This window comes from Bufo bufo, chromosome 7, assembly GCF_905171765.1.
Source record: "Bufo bufo chromosome 7, aBufBuf1.1, whole genome shotgun sequence".
Classification (NCBI taxonomy): domain Eukaryota; kingdom Metazoa; phylum Chordata; class Amphibia; order Anura; family Bufonidae; genus Bufo; species Bufo bufo.
In genome coordinates, this window is record NC_053395.1 from 156,540,998 (window position 1) to 156,565,781 (window position 24,784).

The 24,784-nt window shown below is 43.3% G+C and overlaps 1 protein-coding gene across 2 annotated transcripts in view; it reads left to right on the plus strand.

Moving 5' to 3' along the window:
* UNC80 (unc-80 homolog, NALCN channel complex subunit) overlaps positions 1-24,784 on the plus strand; it is a 198,232-nt gene that overhangs the window by 13,329 nt on the left and 160,119 nt on the right. The window contains exons 3-12 of one of the 2 annotated variants that reach the window (XM_040441035.1): positions 3,776-3,932; positions 4,057-4,352; positions 4,453-4,576; positions 19,582-19,655; positions 20,695-20,837; positions 20,930-21,191; positions 22,625-22,756; positions 22,871-23,087; positions 24,068-24,208; positions 24,323-24,591. In XM_040441035.1, the coding sequence (XP_040296969.1) occupies positions 3,776-3,932; positions 4,057-4,352; positions 4,453-4,576; positions 19,582-19,655; positions 20,695-20,837; positions 20,930-21,191; positions 22,625-22,756; positions 22,871-23,087; positions 24,068-24,208; positions 24,323-24,591 (1,815 nt within the window). Of the gene's footprint in view, positions 1-3,775; positions 3,933-4,056; positions 4,353-4,452; positions 4,577-19,581; positions 19,656-20,694; positions 20,838-20,929; positions 21,192-22,624; positions 22,757-22,870; positions 23,088-24,067; positions 24,209-24,322; positions 24,592-24,784 lie in introns of those variants that run through there. The other variant, XM_040441034.1, reaches the window with a different exon arrangement.

Consider the following 24,784-nt stretch of genomic DNA (forward strand, 5'->3'; position numbering starts at 1 on the left):
CGCCGGAGGCGAGGTGTGAGGTGAGAGAGGGAGGACTCGCGCAGCCTACAGGGAGCTGTGTCGGCGCGTGAAGAACAAGCCACGAGGAGCCTGCCTTCACTAGCTGCTACTCACACACAGACTGTAAAAAGTAAGAAAATAATGTAATACAAATAACAAACTAATTTTTTTATTAAAAAAATTATGGTCATCTCAGTCCAATCCCCCCCCCCCCCCCCCCGGGGGGGGGGGGGGATTGGACTGAGATGATCATAATTTTTTTAATAAAAAAAAGCAGTTTAAAGAAATGATTTTGTGTTATTTTAAGCTTGCCTTTTCTGTAAAAAAAAAAAAAACATTAATTGCAGCTTCACTGTGCCATCACATGCAGCCACTCTGTGCCCACCAACCGTAGCCACTGTGCCATCAATTGTCGCCACTATGCCCATCATGCAGCCACTGTGCCACCTAACGCAGCCACTGTGCCATCACATGCAGCCACTGTGCCAACACACTCAGCCACTGTGCCATCAATTGTCGCCACTGTGCCATCACATGCAGCCCCTGTGCCATCACATGCAGCCCCTGTGCCATCACATGCAGCCACTGTGCCATCACACACAGCCACTGTGCCAACACACGCAGCCACTGTGCCACTCGTCAATTTTCGCCACTTTGCCCATCAAACGCAGCCACTGTGCCGATCAAACGCAGCCACTCTGCTCATCAAACGCAGCCACTGTACCCATCAAACGCAGCCACTGTACCCATTAAACGCAGCCACTGTACCCATTAAACGCAGCCACTCTGCCCCTCAAACACAGCCACTGTGCCCATCAAACACAGCCACTGTGCCCATCAATTGTTGCCAGTTTGCCCCACTGTGCCCATCAATTGCCGCCAGCGTGCTGCCAGTTTGCCTGATCAATTGCCACCAGTATGCTGGTGGAGGAGGCTGACTGAGGTGACCAGCACTTTGTTAATAAAAAATGGCAAATAAAAAAAAAGTGTTTGTGTTATTTTGAGCCATGCTTGCAGCCTCACAGCCTCACTATGCCACCAAACCCAGCCACTGTGCCATCACATGCAGCCACTGTGCCATCAATTGTCGCCAATGTGCCCATCAAACGCAGCCACTGTGCCCATCACACGCAGCCACTGTGCCCATCAAACGCAGCCATTGTGCCCATCACACGCAGCCACTGTGCCCATCACACGCAGCCACTGTGCCCATCACACGGAGCCACCGTGCCCATCACGGCATTTTCTATGTAATAAATTATTGCTTCTTTACACATCACAGTGTCTGTGACTTTCAAAGTCCCACAGTCCTTTGTTCTATTGCTTTAAGTATATTCTTGTTTTGAAACAACATTGATTCTTTCTTAAAAACGGGGGGGGGGGGGGGGGGGCGCAGTTTGCCATCTTCGCCCTGGGCACCAAATGGCCTTGTCCCAGCCCTGTCTGCAACTGAGTTGCAGTCCCAAATCAGTGTTCTCCTTTTGCTTTGCAGTTTTTATTGTGAGGTAGGTACCTTTCACAAATAGCCAATACATATAGAAGAAAGAAAACCGCGCAGCTCAAGCTTAGGTAGAGTTCACATTCAGAGTAAAGAAAGAGTGTCTTTCAGATAAAGTTCCTCAGATATATTGCTTCGGTTCTCACATAAATCGATGCTCTAGTCTCCTAAGAATAAAAGAAGAGACGGCCCGACATAGTGAAGTCCCGCTAGCTTAGTATAAATATAGCAATTTATTGTACTCACAAGATCCATAAAATAATATTCATTTAAAATGTGCACGTGATGAGAGAACATACACATTTTAAATGAATGTTATTTTATGGATCTTGTAAGTACAATAAATTGCTAGATTTATACTCAGTTACTGGGACTTCACTATGTCGGGCCGTCTCTTCTTTTATTCTTAGGAGACTAGAGCATCGATTTATGTGAGAACCGAAGCAATATATCTGAGGAACTTTATCTGAAAGACACTCTTTCTTTACTCTGAATGTGAACTCTACCTAAGCTTGAGCTGCGCGGTTTTCTTTCTTCTATACATATCCCTACATACACACTTACACAGAGAATGCTATTACACCTCCCCATGTACAACTATCAGTGACTGCCAGCTATCTCTGTATACAAACTTACACAGAGAATGCTATCAATCACTGATAACACCTTCCCGTGTACAGCTATCAATAACCGACAGCTATCTATGTATACACACTTACACAGAGAATGCTATCAATCACTGATCACGCCTACCATGTGTACAACTGAAGTCAGAAAAAGATGTTGCAAGTTTTACTGAATCTCCACAAAACTATTTATATTAATCTGCTCAGCTCCTCCTGCTTTATAACATGCTGACTGCAGATTCCATTCAATTTCATGGAGAAAGATTCTTTAAAGGGGTTGCTTTCTTCCAGAAACAGAACCGCACTCATCTATGGGTTTTGTGTTTTTACAGATCAGCCCCATTCACACTCTCAATAACATGCGGCCTGCAGATTGTATTGCATTTTGCGGTGGTAGGTCCTCTTTAAGCCCCTGTGGTCCATTGCAAAATCTGTAGTTAGGCCCTTTAAGCAAATGACAGATTTTCTTAATTAAATAATAGAATCAGACAGGTTAAAATCTTCCTGTGCAATTCCCCCTTTCCCTAATAGAGACACTGGGGATTTGGTGGCCAACCTAAAGGGAACCTGTCAAACTGATCAAGATGTCTGAGCGGAAGGCAGCATGATATAAAGCAGGACGAGCTGAGCAGATTGACAGCCTATGACTGTGAATACAGATATGTTTCATTTAGTGATCTCTAGCCTCTCTCTGGAGAAAAATGTACTTTAAAGGATAACTGTCATATTTTCATAAAATAATCAATTTTAGCATATGTTACTGCTGCAGCAGCATTATGCATAAAGCAATCTTTACTTTCTTCACTTACCACTTTTTTCCTTGAATCCTACATTATGATGGCTCCTCTGCCAGTTCTCTGAGGCCAAAACTGCATTCCCTCAGGTCACATACAAACTTGCTGTAGCCAGCAGCTTCCTGCCAGCCAATCAGATTGGATTACTGAGACACGCCTCCTTACTCTAAAGCCTAATGCAGGCATGCAGTGTGAAGGACCGCCCCTCTGTCTTTCTAGCCGGAGACAGATTAGCCCTAGCAACGGTCTTTTAAGGGAGCAGTGGAAAGGGACAAGGGACATTAATGAAAGCTGTTATTATAAGGTAATTACAGATCTTTTGGCTATCATTGACAGACTAACTCAGGTATACATGCCTAGCTCTAATAAACTAGCAAATAAAATAAAAAAATATGACAGTTATCCTTTAATCCATATGCAAATGAGCAGTTATGTTCACTGAGGGCAGGTCTAAGCCATTTTTTGCACCCTTGCTCTTCCTGCTTCCTCTGTCAGCCCCTCCCTCTCCTTTTTGATTGACAGGGGTAGGCGAGATGACTGCCTGAGGAGAGTCGGTAGCTCCCCATGCACATAAGGATATCCTCTGTTCGAGCAGAAATTGGTGGAATCGCCCATCAATGATCTTATGTATATTAGGGCCATTACACTGTGTTCTGTAAACATTACTATACTCATTGGGAAACTGTTGATTTGTATTCATTCGTTAAGAGAGTTTCTTTTGATCAAAACTTGCTTTGATTTTAATGGTTCACAGATAATCACAATTGTGCAGGGTGTCTTGAAATGCATACATTGTAAGGTAAACTCGAGTCCTTTTCTCTAATATATTAAAATTTTGTTCTACTGTTTTACATAAGTCATTTGAAAGAGTCCTGGTTGAGAATAAACTACACGGCCTCTCCCCTGCCCTGTCTGAAGCCATACAGAGTATCTCCAGATGGGAATTAGTCCAGGCTGCTCTACCCCATGTTTTACATTGCACAGCCACGCTGCTCTCCAACAGGAACAAGCTAGGTGGGTGGTCATGATGTTCTGTAGTTTCCGTGGTTGAGGTAGCATATAAAGCCATAAAGTATATGCTAGCTAATATGCCACGGAGGTGCTTGTCTAAATATGTTTTGCTGCCTTGTTTGTACAGGGCATCAGGATAAGCTTGGTGTTGCAGAAACCAAGCTTCTTCACACTCTTCACTGGATGCTTCTGGAAGCTCCTCAGGATTGCAACAATGATAGGTTTGGTAGTGACAGAGGCTCCAGCTGGGGAGGAGGTAGCGGTGCTTTCATCCACCAGGAAAATCAAGGTTCTCCAGCACAGTCCAGGCAGAGCAACGCAAATGAAGAAGATGAGAACAACCGAAGGAAGTTCCTCCAGAATTCTATGGCCACAGTGGAGCTCTTTGTTTTCTTATTTGCTCCTCTAGTTCACAGGATTAAAGTAAGCACGTTCATAAAGAAGCCTCTATTTTCATGGTGCAGTAAACATTCTCAAAATCTCACTTTTACACATCTTTTATTCATTTATTATTGTCCACCAGGAATCAGACTTGACATTTCGCCTTGCTAGTGGACTAGTTATTTGGCAGCCAATGTGGGAACACAGACATCCTGAAGTTCCTGCTTTTACAGCACTGGTGAAACCCCTTCGGAACATCATCACAGGTAGCTATCTCCATCTTTGTAAGCAGAATAAGTAGGTTTACAAAACTGTGACTGTATTGTAGTATGGGCTCTCAGATACTTACATGTGAAGAGATTGTGTGAATAGCAATTCCATAGTGTAGACCTATGAAGAGGTTTTCACAAACAGGAGCTTTCTGACCACCAAGATGCAATGATGTCAGTAATTCAGGTAAGTAGTTGCATGGTATCATAACTCAGCCTATAACTACGCCTGACTATGGTATTGAATGTATTAAAGGGGTTGTCTCGCTTTAGCAAATGGCATTTATCATGTAGTTAACACAAGGCACTTACTAATGTATTGTGATTGTCCATATTGCTTTCTTTGTTTTTTCCATTACATTATACACTGCTCGTTTCCAGGGGTTGCGGCCACCGCTGAAACCCAGACAGAAAGTGACCCATGGTCCCGTCCACCAGCGAGGCTGGCGCCTTTTCCTATATTGTGCAAGCATGGCCACCGCTGGTGGATTGAAGGGTGGTCGTAACCCCTGGAAATGAGCAGCGTATAATGTGATGGAAAAATGAATCAAGCCAACAAAGGAAGCAAGCCAATGGATAATCACAATACATTAGTAAGTGCCTCATGGTGAAGCGAGACAACCCTTTTAACCCCTTCAGTACCGAGCCACTTTTCACCTTAAATCCCAGGCCAATTTTTGCAAATCTGACATGTGTCACTTTATGTGGTAATAACTTTGGAACGCTTTTACTTATCCAAGCCAATCTGACATTGTTTTCTCGTGACATATTGTACTTCATGACAGTGGTAAATTTGAGTCGATATAAATCACCATTTCTTATTAAAAAACCCACAAATGACAGCAATTATTATTTTTTTAACTATTTTCTAAATATGAATTTCTCAGCTTTTATGGCAGATAGTGATACTTCACAAAATAGTTATTACTTTACATTTTCCATATGTCTACTTTATGTTGGCTTCATTTTGTAAATGTAATTTTATTTATTTAGGACGTTAGAAGACTTAGAAGTTTAGATGCAATTTTTTCAAAATTGTAACAAAATTTCCAAAATCAGTTTTTTAGGCACCAATTCAGATATAAAGTGATTTTGAGGGGCTTATGTAATGAAAGCCACCCATAAATGACCTCATTTTACAAACTACACCTCTCAAATGATTCAAAACTGATGTTACAAACTTTACCAACCCTTGAGGCGTTCCATAAGAATTAAAGGGAAATGGAGGTGAAATTTCAAAATTTTGATTTATTTATTTTTCCAGATTTTCCATTTTCTTTCCATTTTTGCTGTAACATAGCAAGGGTTAAAAGGAAAATATGTTGCATGAACACATGGCAGAGTTCAAAAGGGAAGGAGCGCCATAGGACTTTTGGAGGACAGATTTTGCAGGATTGGCTTTTGGGAGCTATGTCGCATATGAAGACACCCTGAGGTACCCCTACAGTGGAAACCCCCAAAAAGTTACCCCTTTTTGGAAAACTACACCACTTCAAGGAATATTTCAAGTTGTGTAGTGAGCACTTTGACCCATCAGGCGTTTCACAGAATTAAGCCTGATGCACACTACCGTTTTTCGGGTCCGCATCCGAGCCTCAGTTTTTGCAGCCCCGCAAAAAAAAAATATAGCATGTCCAATTCTTGTCCGTTTTGCGGACAAGAATAGGCATGTCCACAATGGGCCGCCCGTTCCGTTCTGCAAATTGCGAAAGGCACACTGGCGGCTTCCATTTTTTGTGGATCCGCGGTTTGCGGTCCGCATAAAACAGCACGGTCGTGTGCATGAGGCCTTAGGAAACACTTGGCTGTGAAAATGAAAAATTCTAATTTTTTCCAGAAATTTCTCACTTTCACAAGGGGTAACAGGACACAATGCACCCCACATTTTGTTACCCATTTCCCCGTGAATACAGCAACACTCCACATGTGCTTGTAGCCTGCTGTATCGGTGCACAGCAGGGCTCTAGAGGCAAAGTGCAATATATGGATTTTGCAGGCCTGAATAAACAGACATGGATTTTAGGTGCCATGTCATAGAAACATAGAAACATAGAATGTGTCGGCAGATAAGAACCATTTGGCCCATCTAGTCTGCCCATTATACTAAATACTATGAATAGCCCTTGGCCCTATCTTATATGAAGGATGGCCTTATGCCTATCCCATGCATGCTTAAACTCATTCACTGTATTTGCAGCTACCACTTCTGCAGGAAGGCTATTCCATGCATCAACTACTCTCTCAGTAAAGTAATACTTCCTGATATTACTTTTAAACCTTTGCCCCTAATTTAAAACTATGTTCTCTTGTAGCAGTTTTTCTCCTTTTAAATATTCTCTCTTCTCTTACCTTGTTGATTCCCTTTATGTATTTAAAAGTTTCTATCATATCCCCTCTGTCTCGTCTTTCTTCCAAGCTATACATGTTAAAGGAATTCTGTCACCAGGTTTGGGGCTATAGAGATACGGACATGCACGGCTAGATTGCGGCTAGCATGTCCGCAATATATGTGTCCTATAGGGCTGTGTGGTTTTATTTCTTTAAAAAAGGATTTTATAGATATGTAAATGAGTGTTGAATGTGTCCAAGGGGCTGCACTAACCTTACTTGTGCCCAGCCGTGCCCAGCCACGCCCGCCTGTGAAGGAGCCCAGCACCGCCTATGTCTCCTCCTTTCATCAACGATAGATAGCCGTAATCTCGCGATGTGCGAGCTCGCGCATGCGCAGTGCCGGTATAGTGTTCCTTCCCTGTGCTGGCATCAGCTTCAGGGAAAGAACTGCGCATGAGCGAGCTGCGCATCGCGAGATTACGGCTATCTATCGTTGATGAAAGGAGGAGACATAGGCGGTGCTGGGCTCCTTCACAGGCATAGGACACATATATTGCGGACATGCTAGCGGCGATCTAGCCGTGCATGTCCGTATCTCCATAGCCCCTAACCTGGTGACAGAATCCCTTTAAGGTCCTTTAATCTTTCCTGGTAAGTTTTATCCTGCAATTCATGTACTAGTTTAGTAGCTCTTCTCTGAACTCTCTCCAAAGTATCAATATCCTTCTGGAGATATGGTCTCCAGTACTGCGCACAATACTCCAAATGAGGTCTAACTAGTGCTCTGTAGAGCGGCATGAGCACCTCCCTCTTTCTACTGGTAATGCCTCTCCCTATACACCCAAGCATTCTGCTAGCATTTCCTGCTGCTCTATGACATTGTCTGCCTACCTTTAAGTCTTCTGAAATAATGACCCCTAAATCTCTTTCCTCAGATACTGAGGTTAGGACTGTATCACTGATTTTATATTCTGCTCTTGGGTTTTTATGCCCCAGGTGCATTATCTTGCACTTATCAACATTAAATTTTAGTTGCCAGATTTTTGACCATTCCATTTGGTGTATCCCTCCAGGAACATCAACCCTGTTACAAATCTTTGTGTCATCAGCAAAAAGACACACCTTACCATCGAGGCCTTCTGCAATTTCGCTGATAAAGATATTAAACAATATGGGTCCCAGAAGAGATCCCTGAGGTACCCCACTGGTAACAAGACCATGGTCTGAATATACTCCATTGACTACAACCCTCTGTTGTCTGTCCCTCAGCCACTGCCTAATCCATTCAACAAAATGGGAGTCCAAGCCCAAAGACTGCAATTTATTGACAAGCCTTCTATGTGGGACAGTATCAAAAGACTTACTAAAGTCTAGATAAGCGATGTCTACTGCACCTCCGCCATCTATTATTTTAGTCACCCAATCAAAAAAATCTATAAGATTAGTTTGACATGATCTCCCTGAAGTAAACCTATGCTGTTTTTCATCTTTCAATCCATGGGATTTTAGATGTTCCACAATCCTCTCCTTGAGTATGGTTTCCATTCATTTCCCCACTATTGATGTCAGGCTTACTGGCCTATAGTTGCCCGATTCCTCCCTACTACCTTTATTGTGAATGGGCACAACATTTGCTAATTTCCAATCTTCTGGGACGACTCCTGTTACCAGTGATTGGTTAAATAAATCTGTTAATGGTTTTGCTAGTTCACCTTTGAGCTCTTTTAATAGCTTTGGGTGTATCCCATCAGGCCCCTGTGACTTATTTGTATTATTTTAGACAGCTGACTTAGAACCTCTTCCTCTGTAAAGACACATGCATCAAAAGATTCATTAGACTTCCTTCCTAACTGAGGTCCTTTTCCTTCATTTTCCTTTGTAAAAACTGAACAGAAGTATTCATTGAGGCAGTTAGCTAGTTCCTTTTTTCATTTATGTATCTGAAGAATGTCTTATCGCCTTTTTTCACTGACTGAGCTTATTTCTCTTCTGCCTGCGCTTTAGAAGCTCTAATAACTTGTTTGGCCTCTCTCTGCCTAATCTTATAAATTTGCCTGTCATCCTCGATTTTTTTTTATTTTATAATTACTAAATGCTATCTTTTTGTTTTTAATTATTCTGGCCACTTCTGCTGAGTACCACAGTGGTCTCTTCCTTTTTTTGCTTTTACTGACAAGCCTAATGCAATTTTCTGTTGCCTTCAATAGTGCCACTTTTAAGTAGTCCCATTTCTCCTGGACTCCATTGAAACTGTTCCAATCTGATAGGGACTCGTATACCACTAATCTAATTTTAGAAAAGTCAGTTTTTCTAAAATCTAAAACTTTTGTTTTTGTGTGTTGTGAATCAGTCACTGTACTTATAGTAAACCACATTGACTGGTGATCACAAGATCCCAAGCTTTCCCCTACAGTAATATCAGATACCAAATTCCCATTTGTGAATACTAAATTTAAAATGGCCTCCTTCCGGGTTGGCTCCTCAACTACTTGCTGTAGAGATAATCCCAGTAGGGAATTTAGAATATCTGTACTCCTGGCAGAACTAGCTATTTTGGTTTTCCAGTTTACATCAGGAAGATTAAAGTCTCCCATAATGATAACTTCCCCCTTCAATGTCATTTTAGCTATTTCCTCAACTAGTAGATCATCTAATTCTTTGACTTGGCTAGGTGGTCCAATTATCACACCTACACGACTTACCTTATGATTATCAAGCTGCAAGGTAACCCAAACTGACTCTAAATTGGTCTTGCTAACTTGTATTAAATTAGATTTTATGCTATCTTTCACATACAGGGCCACCCCTCCCCCTTCTTGCCTTCTCTGTCTTTCCTATATAGAGAGAACCCTGGTATTGTTATATCCAACCCTGGTATTGTTATATCCTAGTCATTACTCCCATTGAACCACGTCTCAGTAACATCCACTAAATCTATATTCTCAGAACCCATTATAGCCTCAAGTTCATTGATCTTATTCCCTAAACTGTGAGCAAGACTCTGAGCTTGTCATTTCTTAACCTATGTGCTACTGGCATCTTCTGGCATTGTTCCAGGGGGCAGTCTTACTGCTGGATTATCACTCTTTTGCCCCCCCTTTCCTAGTTTAAATGCTCCTTAGCAAATACATGGAACTGTTCACTGAGGACATTCGTTCCCTTGAGAGAAAGATGCAAACCATCTTTCTTGTACAGTTCTTTTCCATTACAACGAGAGCTAGCATGAGACACAAAGCCAAACCCTTGGTTCAGACACCATTCACCAAGCCATACATTGAATTCCTTAATGTGCATCTTCCTTTCATGCTGAAGGTTATGCACAGGCAAAACTGCAGAGAATGAAACAGTTGATGCAACCTCGTATATCATTTCCAAGTGTGTGAAAAGCTTGCTTCACCTTTGAAACCTCATTGCAAGCCAGATCATTTGTCCCAAGATGGACAATGACATCCACCTCCCTTTACTGCTTTGCTTGCCTAACAATATTAAGGATACGTCGTCTATCCCTGCTAGCGGTAGCACCAGGGAGACATCTCACAACACCATTTTCCTCAAACTTCACACCTCTTATGATGGAATCGCCCACCAACAGCTGCTTACTATCAGTCCTCACCTTCTCCTTTTTGTCTTTGGCTGCAGTCTTGCATACTTTAGGCATGGGAGATGATTGTTTCTCACCCACTGTGCTTGAGCCATCCTCCATGTTGCTCTTGCACTCTGAAAGGGCTGCAAATGAATTATGGAGAGCCACAGACTGTGGGACATGTCTTCTATCAACAACTCTCAGTCTACCAGAACCTGCAGTAACCCATCTTCCATTTCTAGGGGGCCTCTGTGGCAGTGGCATTGCAACGATCTCAGCCTGAGTTTGTTTAACCGTTAATTTACAAATCTCAGATTTCAAAAATGCAATTTCCTGCTGCATTATGGAGAGCTGTCTACAGATCAGACAGCATCCAAACCTCTGAAGAGTGGAACCTGAAATAAAAGCACAACAATTCCTGCTCTAGATCTAAATGTTGCATGTTTAAAAATTCCTGAGATCCCCAGAAATTAAAAACCCCAAGAATGACCCCATTTTGGAAAGTGCACCCCTGTGTGAACATTTTATGGGGTAGAAAGGGCACCTTTGACCAAACTGGTGTTTTACAGAAATGAATATGTAGTGGTTGGTGAAAAGTGGATATGAGGACTAAATCAGAGCTATAAGGTGGTAAAACTACAGGGTACATCAAGGATAAAATTAATCCATGGATGAGTGCTAGAGTCTAAAACAATCATTGATGCACAGGCCAGGTTTTTCTGGGCAGGTTTCGCAATGGTAAATAGTGTCTTTCCTTATCCCCCTTTTGGAACACACCCTGCATCTTTTTTGTGGTCCTTTCCTTCCTCGCTGTTTGGGGGACTTCACCAGGGAAATGTTGCCCTAGTACAACTCGGGCACCGTAACTTGCAGAAGTACTGGGGCCCTCCATTGCTTGGTTTGAAAAATTAGGGCCTTTATCACCACCTCTTGAAATTATAGGAATGTTCTTGTCTGGCCTCTAGATCTAAATAGCACGTACGCATTGTACAGTACATTGCCGTCTGTACAATGTGCACGGACAGCTTTTTGTACCACACTTTTGTTTATCGTGTGGCACTGTAGGGCTTCAGAACTTGATCTGAAAGATCAACCCAGCCCATGTGCCTGTTGTAGTCCAGAATGCAGGGACAGTGGTAGTGGTACCACGTACAGGGGCAGGGGAGCTGGTGTTAGTGTGAATAGTGGTCAGCAAAAGGACATCCCTCTTGTCCGTGTACTTAACCACCAACATGTTCTCATTGAGTTAAGGACTGGAACAGTGGTAGACTCATGTAGTAATTATCCACGTATAGATAGTAACCATTATCCAGCAGTGGGTGCAGTAAGTCCACAACTATCTTCCCACTAACTCCTAGGATGGGGGGAATTCTGGGGGTTCAATCCGGGTGTCCCTCCCTTCATAAATCCAGAACTTGTACCCAGAGCTACTCTCACAATTTTATAAATTTTTATGCCATACCTTGCCCGCTTGCTGGGCAGGTAGTGGCAGAATCTTACCCTCCCTTTGAAAAGTAATAGGGATTCGTTCTGGGGTGTCAACTTCGGAAAACTTTGCGTTGAAGTGGTCAAGGACGGGCCTAATTTTGAACAGATGGTCAAATGCGGAGTGATTCTGGGGTGGGCACTGTGCATTATCGTTGTAATGCAAAAACTTAAAGGGAAACTGTCACAGGGATTTTGTGTATAGAGCTGAGGACATGGGTTACTAGATGGCCGCTAGCACATCCGCAATACCCAGTCCCCGTAGCTCTGTGTGCTTTTATCGTGTAAAAAAACCGATTTGATACATATGCAAATTAACCTGAGATGAGTCCTGTCCCTGAAATGATCATCTCAGGTTAATTTGCATATGTATCAAATCGTTTTTTTGACACAATAAAAGCACACAGAGCTATGGGGACTGGGTATTGCGGATGTGCTAGTGGCCATCTAGCAACCCAAAGTTGTGACAGGTTCCCTTTAAGTATTGATTGGAATCGATTACAGGCCATGGTATTACTGTAAATAGGAGTGTGCTACAAGACATCCGCACTCCAATACTAATTACCGTAATCTTTGGTTTTTTAACAAGGCCCATATGCAGCAAGAGCCCCCAAAAGGTCATCATCTCTACTGTATTTACTGGGGTCCAACCTTGGGGTCTAGCGTATGGTGTTGTGGGGTTCTGGGAAATAAATTGCTGGCCATATAAATTTGTTTGGGTTACCATCAAATTTATATAATCTTTAGAGAAAAAGATGAAATAAAAATCAATTTTTTGTGAAGCCCGCACAGTCTATCTGAATTCCTGAGTTGCCCACAAACTCAGGAATTTAGGGCTGATAATCCTCAGGGGGTGGGGTCCATGTGGGCTCACTCTAGAGGGGCTGCCTCAGCTGTTGATCTGGGGCGCCTTCTAGAGGGTCCCTCATTAGCGGATGATGATGAGGGAGTAGAGGAGTAGAGGAAAGTGGCATCCTCTTCTCCCTCACTGGCAGACTCAGTATCGGAGGCAAGATACGCGTATGCCTCTTCAGCTGAGTATACTCGTGGGACAGACCAGCCATTTTTATTTTATTGGGGTGTGATGTGTGAAATGTGTAAACCTTTATTTATTGTGAGGGATGTGTATGTTGTGTTTTCACACGTGAAGGGGCTTGTAATAAATTTGAAATAAAATTTAGGAGAAAAAAATTTGTAACAAAAAAAAGTATTTGCTGTACAATGGACTCTACTGATCAGTGCTCGGTGGTTGCAAAATGCACGCACGCAGATGGTGTATTCGTGCAAAATTCTAAACTGACACTAACTGAAATTTACATATATGTATATGGATTGTTTTTTTTTATATATATATATATATATATATATATATATATTTATACAGTAGAGACCAAAAGTTTGGAATCACCTTCTCATTCAAAGAGTTTTCTTTATTTTCATGACTATGAAGGCATCAAAACTATGAATTAACACATGTGGAATTATATACATAACAAACAAGTGTGAAACAACTGAAAATATGTCATATTCTAGGTTCTTCAAAGTAGCCACATTTTGCTTTGATTACTGCTTTGCACACTCTTGGCATTCTCTTGATGAGCTTCAAGAGGTAGTCAATGCCAAGAGTGTGCAAAGCAGTAATCAAAGCAAAAGGTGGCTACTTTGAAGAACCTAGAATATGACATATTTTCAGTTGTTTCACACTTGTTTGTTATGTATATAATTCCACATGTGTTAATTCATAGTTTTGATGCCTTCATAGTCATGAAAATAAAGAAAACTCTTTGAATGAGAAGGTGTGTCCAAACTTTTGGTCTGTACTGTATATATATATATATATATATATATATATATATATATATATATATAAAACTACCACTAACTGCAGTTCTTTTTTCACACAAAAAAATGTAAGAAAAAAAAAATCTAAAATGTGCAGATGTAAATGAGCACACTACTGATGCGTGCGTGCAAAAACTGTAGTATAAAAAGTCACTACAGTGTTAAAAAAGTGAACACTGGCTAAATTAACTTATATCTATTGTAGGAAGAAGCAAGGGTCCGTCATTGACGGAAGGTATGTGTCACTGAGATTCCTGGCCTCTGTGAGGTAAGAGCCGGTAATTTCATGTGTCAGCGGCAGCTAGTGCTGGCTGACATGGTTTTGCTATTTAGTATGGCTGTAAAGCCGATCCAGGCCGGCTCTTACTGGGAGCAGCCAAAGTGCAGGGTGGGTGGCCCCGACCTGTCACTACTTGGCAAGTAAAGTCGTTCCTGGGTATGGTGGGGTACTATATGAGGTTTGTCCCCAATTTTGCTAGTCGCCCCACCTTTGACAGGCCTTTTGAAGGGACGCAAGTCAGTGATGGTTCAGTGCAATGAACAGGCGGAAAAGGCTTTCTCCGATTTGAAGTCTGCCCTGTGTGAGTCCCCAGTATTGGTGACACCTGACTTCAAGAAGGAATTTGTGTTACAGACCGATGCCTCTGAAGTAGGCATCGGTCTGTACCACGGTGTTCTCAGTGGAACACAGGGAACGCCGCTTACAGGGAAACGTGGATGCCCTGTCTCGGGTACACTGTCTGGCAAGTGTTCACCCCCTCAGTGTTGAACAAAGGGGAAAGGTATGTAGGAAGGTGCAAGGGTCCATCATTGATGGAAGGTATGTATCACCGAGATTCCTGGCCTTGGTGAGGTAAGAGCCGGTAATTTCACCTGTCAGCGGCAGCTAGTGCTGGCTGACACGGTTTTGCTATTTAGTATGGCTGTAAAGCCGATCCAGGCCGGCTCTTACTGGGAGCAGCCAAAGTGCAGGGTGGGTAGCTGCTCTGCACGTTCCAGGCCGGGTCTTGGTTTGGGCTATAAAACTCAGGCAGCACTGTCAGGTGGTAGGAATTTACTCCTCTCTGACAGTAAAGCTCTGTCAGTCTCTGTGTTGGGACCTGGGAATTTGGGCCTGCGTAAAGTACTCCTACCCTGTTGGCGTGAGAGCAGGTGGTTTCTGCTATATCCAAGGACTTCTGCATTGCTGCATGATGTGAACAAACACCAGACTCAAGGTGACGGTTTTCTTTGAAATTGACTTTTTGTTTTGTTTATCCTTATGTGTGAATAAACACCGAACTGTTTAAGTTAAAGACGTTGCGTTGCCTCTATACTGCGTCCGCAAGCCTGTCTACCAGAGCAAATCCCCACAATTGGTGTCGGATGCAGGCAAATGCAGTGAGGCAGGCCTGAAGGCCGAAAAGTTTTTGTTTTCCCCGGCACATGTCCTACATTAAGCCGACAAGGTTACGACCCGTGTCCCCTGACAAAATGGAGGCGGTCGTGAAGGCCCTCGTGGAGGCTAACTTGCAGCAGCGGGAGGCTAACAAGCAGCAGCAGGAAACTAACCAGCTGCTTTTGCAACATGTGATGACATTGCAAGCAGCAGGAGCATCCCTGAACGTCCACGATGCCCCTGTCCGTGCGGCGATCCCTAAGATGACCCCCTAGGATGACGTCGAGACCTATCTGGCAGTGTTCGAAAAGGTGGCCGTGAGGGAAAAGTTACCCCGAGACCAGTGGGCTGAGATCGTCGCCCTGTTCCTGGCGTCTGGACCCCAGCAAGTTTTTTTCAATCTCCCCGATGATCAAGCGGCCGACTACCTGACCGTAAAAGGTGAGATCCTGGTGAGAATGGGGGTGAATGTCTTGGTCCGGGCCCAGCGAGTGCATCAGTGGGAATTTAACCCGATCTAACCCGCCAGTCCGCAATATTATGACTTGTTACACCCTGACGTACTGACCCCCACTGCTATGCTGGACTGTCTCTTGGCGGATGTGTTCTGGAGGGCTTTGCCGTACCCCCTCCAGCACTGGATCGGCCAGGTGTCTCCGGGTAATGCCTTGGAAATGGTCCACCTGGTGGAGCGCTACGAGGCCACCAGAAATCTACAGGGGGGATCTCTTGGGAGGGGGCCAGTCAAACCCCGTAAATCTCCACCCCAGAACCGGCGGCCGGTGCCAGCCAAACCCGCTCGGGACGTACCCCCTGTAGACCCAGCCCTGGTGGTCTTCTGGCGATGTCAGGAGCCTGGACACATAAGGGCTGACTGTCCCCATCGGGGTAAACCCATGGACACCAACTATGGCTACCGCCACTCATTATATGCCAGGAAGTTGTGTGCCACAGGAACCTCCTAGACTATAGACAATAGCCACCTGTGCCAGGTAGAAGTGGGGGACACTCTGGCGATGGCTCTGCTGGATTCAGGGAGCCTGGTGTCCCTGGTAAGAGCTGCCCTGGTACGACCCGCCGAGTAGACTGGCCGAAAGGTTGGCATAGTGTGTATTCATGGAGACTTAAAGGACTATCCCACCGCCCTGGTCTCTCTATCAACGGTGGCCAGCAGGTGGACTCATAAGGGGGCTATCACCACAAAATTACAGTATGAACTCATAATTGGGAGAGACTTCCACGGCTTCCCGGCACTATGGCAAAAGTTACCGATACCCAGGAGACGTAACCCTAGCAAAGTGGCCCTGCTCAGGGGGGAGACCAGAACCCTGGGAACCTGAGTCCGAAGGGCCAGCGGTAGGGGTGACAGCCACTTCGGTGGAAGAGGGGGAGACAACTCCGCTAAGTGTGATGGTGGGAGACGTAGAGGACTTGCCGCCGGGTCCGGAGTTGGCAGACCTCAACGTCTCCGGAGATAATTTTGGTACAGCACAGCACCAGGACCCGACTCTATCCCAAGCCTGGGAGACTGTGGTAGTAGTTGAGCCGCAACAACCGGGGGCTGAGTGTTTGTTTCCCCGTTTTGTGGTTCAACAGGAGATGCTGTACCGGGTAAATCAACTATGGGGTGAGCATATTGAACAGCTGGTGGTGCCCAAGGTGTATTGCAAGCTCGTGTTGGAGTTAGCCCACCAACATGTTCTTGGGGGACACCTGGGCCAGCAGAAAACGCAGGACCGGATTCTACAGGGGTTCTACTGGCCCAGTGTGTTCAGAGAGGTGAAAGAGTATTGCAAGTCTTGCCCAACCTTCCAGATAACCAGCCCCCAGCCACATTTCCGTAGTCATCTGGTCTCTCTCCCGATTATTGAGGTTCCATTTGAGCGGATCGCTATGGATCTCATAGGCCCAGTACCGAAGTCCGCTAGAGGGCACCAACACATCTTGGTCATCCTCAACTACGCCACTTGGTACCCAGAGGCGGTATATATAACGGGCTTTTTGTCTCAAACAATTGCACTCAGCAAGGGCACAAGACAAGGGTGCCCTTTGTCACCCTTACTCTTCAATCTAGCAGTGGAACCCTGATACCTTTAAGGGAATTAGGGTAGGGAAAAGGAAGTTAAAGGTGACCAGTTTTGCGGATGACATCCTGATATTCATGGATTCTCCGGATCTTTACTTAGATAAAGTATTGGAGACATTGATTCTCTATGGGATATAGAATCAACGTAGTTAAGAGCCAGCTTCTACTTCTGGGACAGGGGTCATTTCGGGTTAGTCAGAACCAATATAAGGTAGAGATTCGTAAGGACTACCTGACCTATCTGGGGATAAAAATAGGTCGCACACCGAAATCGGTATATATCACCGAGATTCCTGGCCTTGGTGAGGTAAGAGCCGGTAATTTCACGTGTTAGCGGCAGCTAGTGCTGGCTGACATGGTTTTGCTATTTAGTATGGCTGTAAAGCCAATCCGGGCCGGCTCTTACTGGGAGCAGCTAAAGTGCAGGGTGGGTGGCTTCTCCCCACGTTCCAGGCCGGGTCTTGGTTTGGGCTATAAAACACAGGCAGCAGTGTCAGGTGGTAAGAATTTACTCCTCTCTGACAGTGAAGCTCTGTCAGTCTCTGTGTTGGGACCTGGGAGTTTGGGCCTGCGTAAAGGCCTGCTACCTTGTTGGCGTGAGAGCAGGTGGTTTCTGCTATGTCCAAGGACTTCTGCATTGCTGCAAACACCAGACTCAAGGTGACTGTTTTCCTTGAAATTGACATTTTGTTTTGTTTATCCTTATGTGTGAATAAACACCGAACTGTTCAAGTTAAAGATGTTGTAGTTGCCTCTATACTGCGTCCGCAAGCCTGTCTACCAGAGCAAATCCCCACACTATAGAAATATAGAGCTCTCTATATATATTTATATAAAGCTCTAACTACAATTTTTTTCTTTTTGAACCAAAAAAAGGAAAAATTGTGATGTGAAAAAAAAAACTGCAAAAAAAAATTCCCAGGTCCTGATCAGGCAGGTATGCACTGAACAGCACTTGGCTGTCACAGCTTGCACGCAGAAAAAGGGGTTGCAGATCTGGAAAATTGTAAAAAAAAAAAAATTGCCAAAAAAGCGCACGGACCAAATGGTGTCCGTAAAAAAAGGCTGGGGAGGGAGGGGGTGGTGGGAAGGGACAGCGATGTGGGGTGGTTTAGGGATCTGGAACTGCTGCAAATAAAATAAAAATCAGTTTATCAATTCCAGATGTTCTTCTTCTTTTCTTCTTTCAGCAGGAAATAGCAGTAGTGATGCACCACAAGTCCCAGCAAGCCAACAAGCAGCACAGAAAAGCACAGAACCTCTCTGCTCGCAGTCACCAGCTAGAATGGCTTCCTGCAGACAGGTTCAGCCATTTGCTGGAGCATTGTTCCAGCCAATCGCAGCGCTGGCAGGGGACCCCAAACACCGGTGTCCCCTGCCTCACCTCGGGGGAGACAGGTGCTGGCTAGTTCAGCACCGGTCACCCATTTACACCCCCCCCCCCCCCCCCGTAGCTCCATAAATTGATAAAAATCCATCCGGGGCTGCGATTGCCGGTCTGTAGAAACCGGCTAATGGCGGCGATCGGGGCTGCAGGAAAGATGGCCGACTGCCGTGCAGAGCAGCCATAGTACCCCGGTCACCGAGCGATTTCGCTCAGGGACCGGGTATACACAGCGCCATAGCTGTACGGCGGTGGGATTTCTGACCCAGTTTCCAGCGCCGTACATGTACGGAGCTGGTATCCTACGGGTTAAGACTGGAAGGCCTATAGCATATTTACTAACATTTGAATCTAAATCATGAGACACTTATAAGCCATATTTATTTACCAACATTTCAGTTCCAAAACATGGGATGTTTTTAAACACTCTCCTTTTACATTATGATTTGTGAGTTAGTCCCATGAAAATCAGATCTGTTGGCAGGAATTTTATAGAAAACGGCTATTTTGTAATTCCCTATTAATCATTATAGCTTCTAAACTGAAAGAGAAGTCAGCAATCAAGCCGCGCCAGGCAGGGAGAAGCTGGAGTGGAGTCAATCAATAGCTCCTCGAGCTCAGCTCTTTTACTATTTTTTTGTCTGAATTGCTTCTTAGTTTTTGGAATGAGGCAGCCTATTGTTTCTTTTGATGACAGGTTCCCTTTACATAAAATAATGATGATCCATTATTTAACAGTGTTACAATATTCTGTTCTGCACTGCACAATGGAGATTTATCAAAACTAGTGCAAAGGAAAATTGAGAAAATCTGATTTCATCTTTCAATTTTAAGAAAATAAAATACTACACTAAGTTTTTGTTGTATACTCTGCCTGGCAAAAACTGTAACTTTCAATTCATCTGTCTTTCAGCAAAACGAAGTTCTCCATGCAACAGTCAGAACAAAGTGGTGGATTCCCCAAAGCAGAGCACAGGTTCCACAGAGGTAAGACACGTACCAGTGTTAGGCCTTTCTAATCTCAATAAGTTTTTATTAATTTTAACAAGTTAAAGACAATACAGCTTTATTTGTTACATTTATAAGCAGATTTTCCATTAAAGACAGGTAGAAATAGGAAAACTTAGTCTCCCAATAAAATATAGACAGACAAGCAATGAGCTTTTTTCCAGATGATATAACAAACCATGACTAACGTTAGACTACGATTATCTGTGCATTGTGTCGAGACTGGCAATCTGCTTACTAAATCATTGGATGAGTGAAAGTGTGGAATATAAAAATAAAAGCTAGAAAGTAGAAATGAAATAAACTGAGAACTGAAACTTGTTAACCAGTAACCTAATTCGGGCCAGGATCAAGTGTCTAATAGTGAGATATGTTCTGAGGAGATCCACAGTGCCCAATTTTTTTGATACTTGTAAGTAGTATTATTGCTTTTGGCAATCATCCTTTTGAAACTACAGTTAATTTTCACTTTCCTAATTATTTGAGATATAGAAAGTATTAAAGCAGATTTCTAGTTCTGTGCTATGCTTTGAAGAAAAGCCATCAAGATGTGGCAAAGTACAGTTCTTGGGGGATTGAGTATCTGTCAATCTCTAGTCTCAGTAGAAAATTGTCTAGGTTGAAAGGCAATTTGATCCCGAAAGGATTGGTAGTTTCCATCAGTATTTAGGGATTGCATTGGAATATAGGGTTGCGAGGGGGAAGCATTGGTTAAGCAATAGCTTGACATCTCATCCACAACAATTCTATAACATGTACATCTGCACCAAGGATAGCCCTTGGATGTGCTCTTACCAGCTTCCCTGGCAGTCTCATGACTGGTGCAAAAAGATAGAATCAGGCTTTGATGTAGTTTAGAAAGTGGCATAGAAACTTCCAGTCTTGGAGCCCAATGCAGTTATTATTTAAGTAACAAATTTTGGAATACATACGGTAAGTATAATGAATATTTGCATAATTGAAGATCTAACTATGTTATGGGTAACAGTTTAAAATGTAATTCCTTTGTATACACAAGGGGTTTGAAGTGGTTTCTGAAGTTGCCCATCCAGGAGACCTAGTACCTCCAAGACCTACTGTATCCAGCTGCCAGAGAGCCAACTCATTTGATGGTTGCACTACATCCCAAACCTCACAGGGCAGAGGACTGCCCTTTCCAAGGTAACAATGCCTTTTTTGCAGTTCAGATTTATTTAGATTTTTTTCAAAATTATAGGTAGAGTTAACCATTTAATTTTGCCTTTAACTTTTAGACCTTCTTTTGTGATTCCTCCGTGCCAAAAATCCCGTTATGCCACTTATTTTGATGTGGCCGTTTTGAGGTGTTTGCTGCAGCCTCACTGGTCAGAAGAAGGAACTCAGTGGTCACTCATGTACTACCTTTATCGACTTAGGCATATGTTGGAAGAGAAACCAGAAAAGTCTCCTGAACCTGAGGAACTCCCTCTCCCACGGCCTCGCAGTAGCTCCATGGTGGCAGCAGCACCTTCCCTTGTAAACACCCATAAAACCCAGGTTAGAGATCATATATCTCTTACATACATTTTAGAAGAACATATTTGCGTGTTTTACATAAACTGTATGCAAACATATATATTAGACTCATTGCAGTCTGCTAAGATATGAAGCCTGATGTATCAAAAACTAAATCTACTGTTGTCCTTACCAATTGTTAACGCTTTTTTACACGGAGTGAATATCGTACAGATTATCGCGCATTCGAGCAAAAATGAACAAGAATTGTGTGATGTATTAACGATTCAAAGATGAGGGACAAATCACTCGTTTCTCATCCATCGTGATCTTTCAGTATGCTAAAAATTAGCGCTCCTCGTAGACCCATTCGTATAATATGGAGTCGTCTATTCACTAACGATCTCATACATTCCTTTGACCAAGCATCTGTCCCCCATATTTACATTTAGTAACAAGGAATGATTTAAAAATGAATGAGTCACGACCACAAGTACGAACGACTATCTATGAGTATAATAAGCAAAATTTTCATTGTTGACGAGTCGCTACATCTAAGATCGTTTATCGTGATCTGTAGGACATCTGCCGATGTAATAGTACCTTTATGGTGCAAGTGCAGCAGTGGATCCTGTAATCTCATTAATGTAGGCTATACAGGGGTGCAGGGTCTAAGGGGTTATGTATTCTTCGCCCTTAACCCTGTAAGAGGTGGGGACTTATCCACAGTGAATCTCCAGGTTATGCTCAACCTCTTAGTCTTGGATTGATGGTGGCGATGTAGTAGAAACAGAAGTGTAGTCCGGGAAAGGGCAGAGGTCAGCAATGGGTATACAGCAGAATAACTAGGGCTCAAAGATAAGCAAAGTCAGAAACACAGCAGTATCAGCCAGAGTACAAATCAGGATCAGCAAGAGTCTAAAATAGGTAGCTGTAGCAGAATAAAACTTATGTCTAGCCAGGTAGTGTTTGAAGGCCGATGCTGGACGCAGATATGCTGCCCGTGACTTCATCTTTGGCACAAAGTCCTCTGACAACCCGACACGGCTGAGAGAAAAAGCCAGAACACAGCTTCCAGGCAGGGGAGGAGGCATGCATTACAGACTGCTTAGGGTGGGTTTGTATCACGTTCTGCCATCTGCTTAAAGTATACAAAAAACGTATATGTTAACCGTTTCCGTAGAGTTCCAATGTACAAAAAATGTATACATTAAGGTATAATATTTTTTTTTACCAGACTACAGGATAGAAAAGCGTGGTATGCTATGCTTTTGTATCTTTTTTCTCAAACGTATACGTTAAATGGATGTTACCCTTTTGCTTGTCAGTGTATATAACCAAAATAAATTAGGAACCAAAGTGGTCCGTCCACAAATATATAAGTATTACATCAGGTCAGTGACTGCTTTGCATTGGACTTGGTTAAACAGTATATTTAAAAAAAACTTTTCATATAGTTCGTTTTTATCTTAAAGGATATGACCAAATGCAATGAAGAGGACAGGGCACTGGGCACAGAGCCATATGCCAAAGTATCATTGACTAATCTTCGAAGATCTGCAATACCAGATCTCTCCTCAGATATTGGAATCAACATTTTCAAGAGGGTAAGCTATCATCTCTCAACATTTAAAATGCATTTTATTTGCAACCAGCTGAAAAAGAAAAAAATGCTTCAATATGCATTGTACTAAAATCATCTATGGTTTGTGCTTCTGCAGCTGAGGACCAGAAGAGATGACAGAGAGCGGAAGGGATCAATTCCATATCATCACCATGGGAAGAAGCGGCAACGTAGGATAGGGATGCCCTTTCTACTGCACGAAGACCACTTGGACGTATCCCCGACCCGCAGTACGTTTTCCTTTGGGAGTTTTTCTGGTATTGGAGAGGACAGGCGCACTATTGAGAAAGGGGGCTGGCAAACCACAATATTAGGTGAGTTTGGTAGCTGTAGGCTCTGTCCCGCAAAGGAATCATTAGGCAGCCTTGTAATAGATGTGATTTAGGGTGGGTTCACACTAGCCTTATGGAGTCCGTTATGGCTTTCCGTTATAACAGGGTTATAATGGAACATAACGGAATCCAGAGGATGGAATGCAAAACAGAAGCCTTTAAGAGGCATTCCGTTTTGCTCCGTCCTAATAGAAGTCTATGGGAAAACATAAGTATCAACATCCCAGAAAACCCCTTTAACTTTCTCTACATAATAAATGCTATTTGCTGAAGTGAGGCAGCCCCTTTAACTTCTCTTTCCTTAATACGGGTGGGACTTAAATATTGATGACCTATCCTCAATAGGGGGCAATTCCTGGCACCCCTGACAATCAGCTGTTGGGCAGTGCTGAAGCACTTGGACCTCTTTCTCAGGCCGTGATGTTACATCCATTGGTTACATGGCCTTTGAGCAGCTCAATCCCATTCTGGTGAATAGGGCTGAGCTGCAATCCCAAGCACAGCTGCTAAACAGTGTATAACATGTGCTTAGTATACTGTGAAGAGGCTGCAGCGCACATCCGAGCTCTGCTGCCCCTTCAAACAGCTGATCGATGCGGCTGCTGGGATTCAGACTCCGACCGATCCAATACTGATGCCCTATCTAGGGAATAGATTGTCGATATTTAAGTCCTGGACACCCCTTTAATGTAATGTAAATGTATTTAAGTACCTAAGGTGGAAGTAACTCTGATAGTTCTGCAAAAAGATCAAACATAGCTTCTGATTATGACTTACAATGGAGCACATACAACTGTCAGATAATTAAGATGGGTGGGAATTGACCTTCATTGTACTCTATTTTGTGGACTTCAGCCCTGGTACTAGCCTTCCAGCACTGTGATGCTGTTCATTTTGTAGCTAAATCTGAGGTCTATGACAAGATTCTTGTAAAAATGCTGACATACTTCATTTTGCCATAGGTAAACTTACAAGGCGTGGAAGCTCCGATACAGCAACTGAAATGGAGAGCTTGAGCGCAAGGCATTCTCACTCCCATCATACTTTGCTTAGTGATCTTCCTGACCACTCCAACAGCCATGGAGAAAATCCATCTAAAGATGGTATGTTTTATATATATATATATATATATATATATATATATGAATTATGAGCATTACGTAAAGTGTTGTGTGAATTGGAATAAATAACCACTAAGGAACCCTAATTCTTTGTAGTGAGGTCCCAAATTTCTACCATAACTGTGGCCACCTTCAACACTACTCTTGCATCATTCAACGTTGGCTATGCTGACTTTTTTGCTGATCACATGAGAAAGCTCTGCAATCAAGTGCCCATCCCTGAAATGCCACATGAACCTCTTGCCTGTGCCAATCTACCACGTAGCCTCACAGATTCCTGCATTAACTACAGCAGCCTGGAGGACACAGACCACATAGATGGCACCAACAATTTTGTCCACAAGAATGGAATGCTGGATCTAGCGGTATGGGAATAAATCTTATCTATGCATACACAGAAACTCACTGCTCACCTTGTGATGACTTTGACCAGCAGAAGGAAGTTTCTAGGTGAAATGCAGTAGATTGGAAGAGTTTTAGGACGTTGTGTGATGAATGTGCGATTTCCACTATCATCGCAATAATGCACACATTTTATAACCGTAGCTGACACAATGT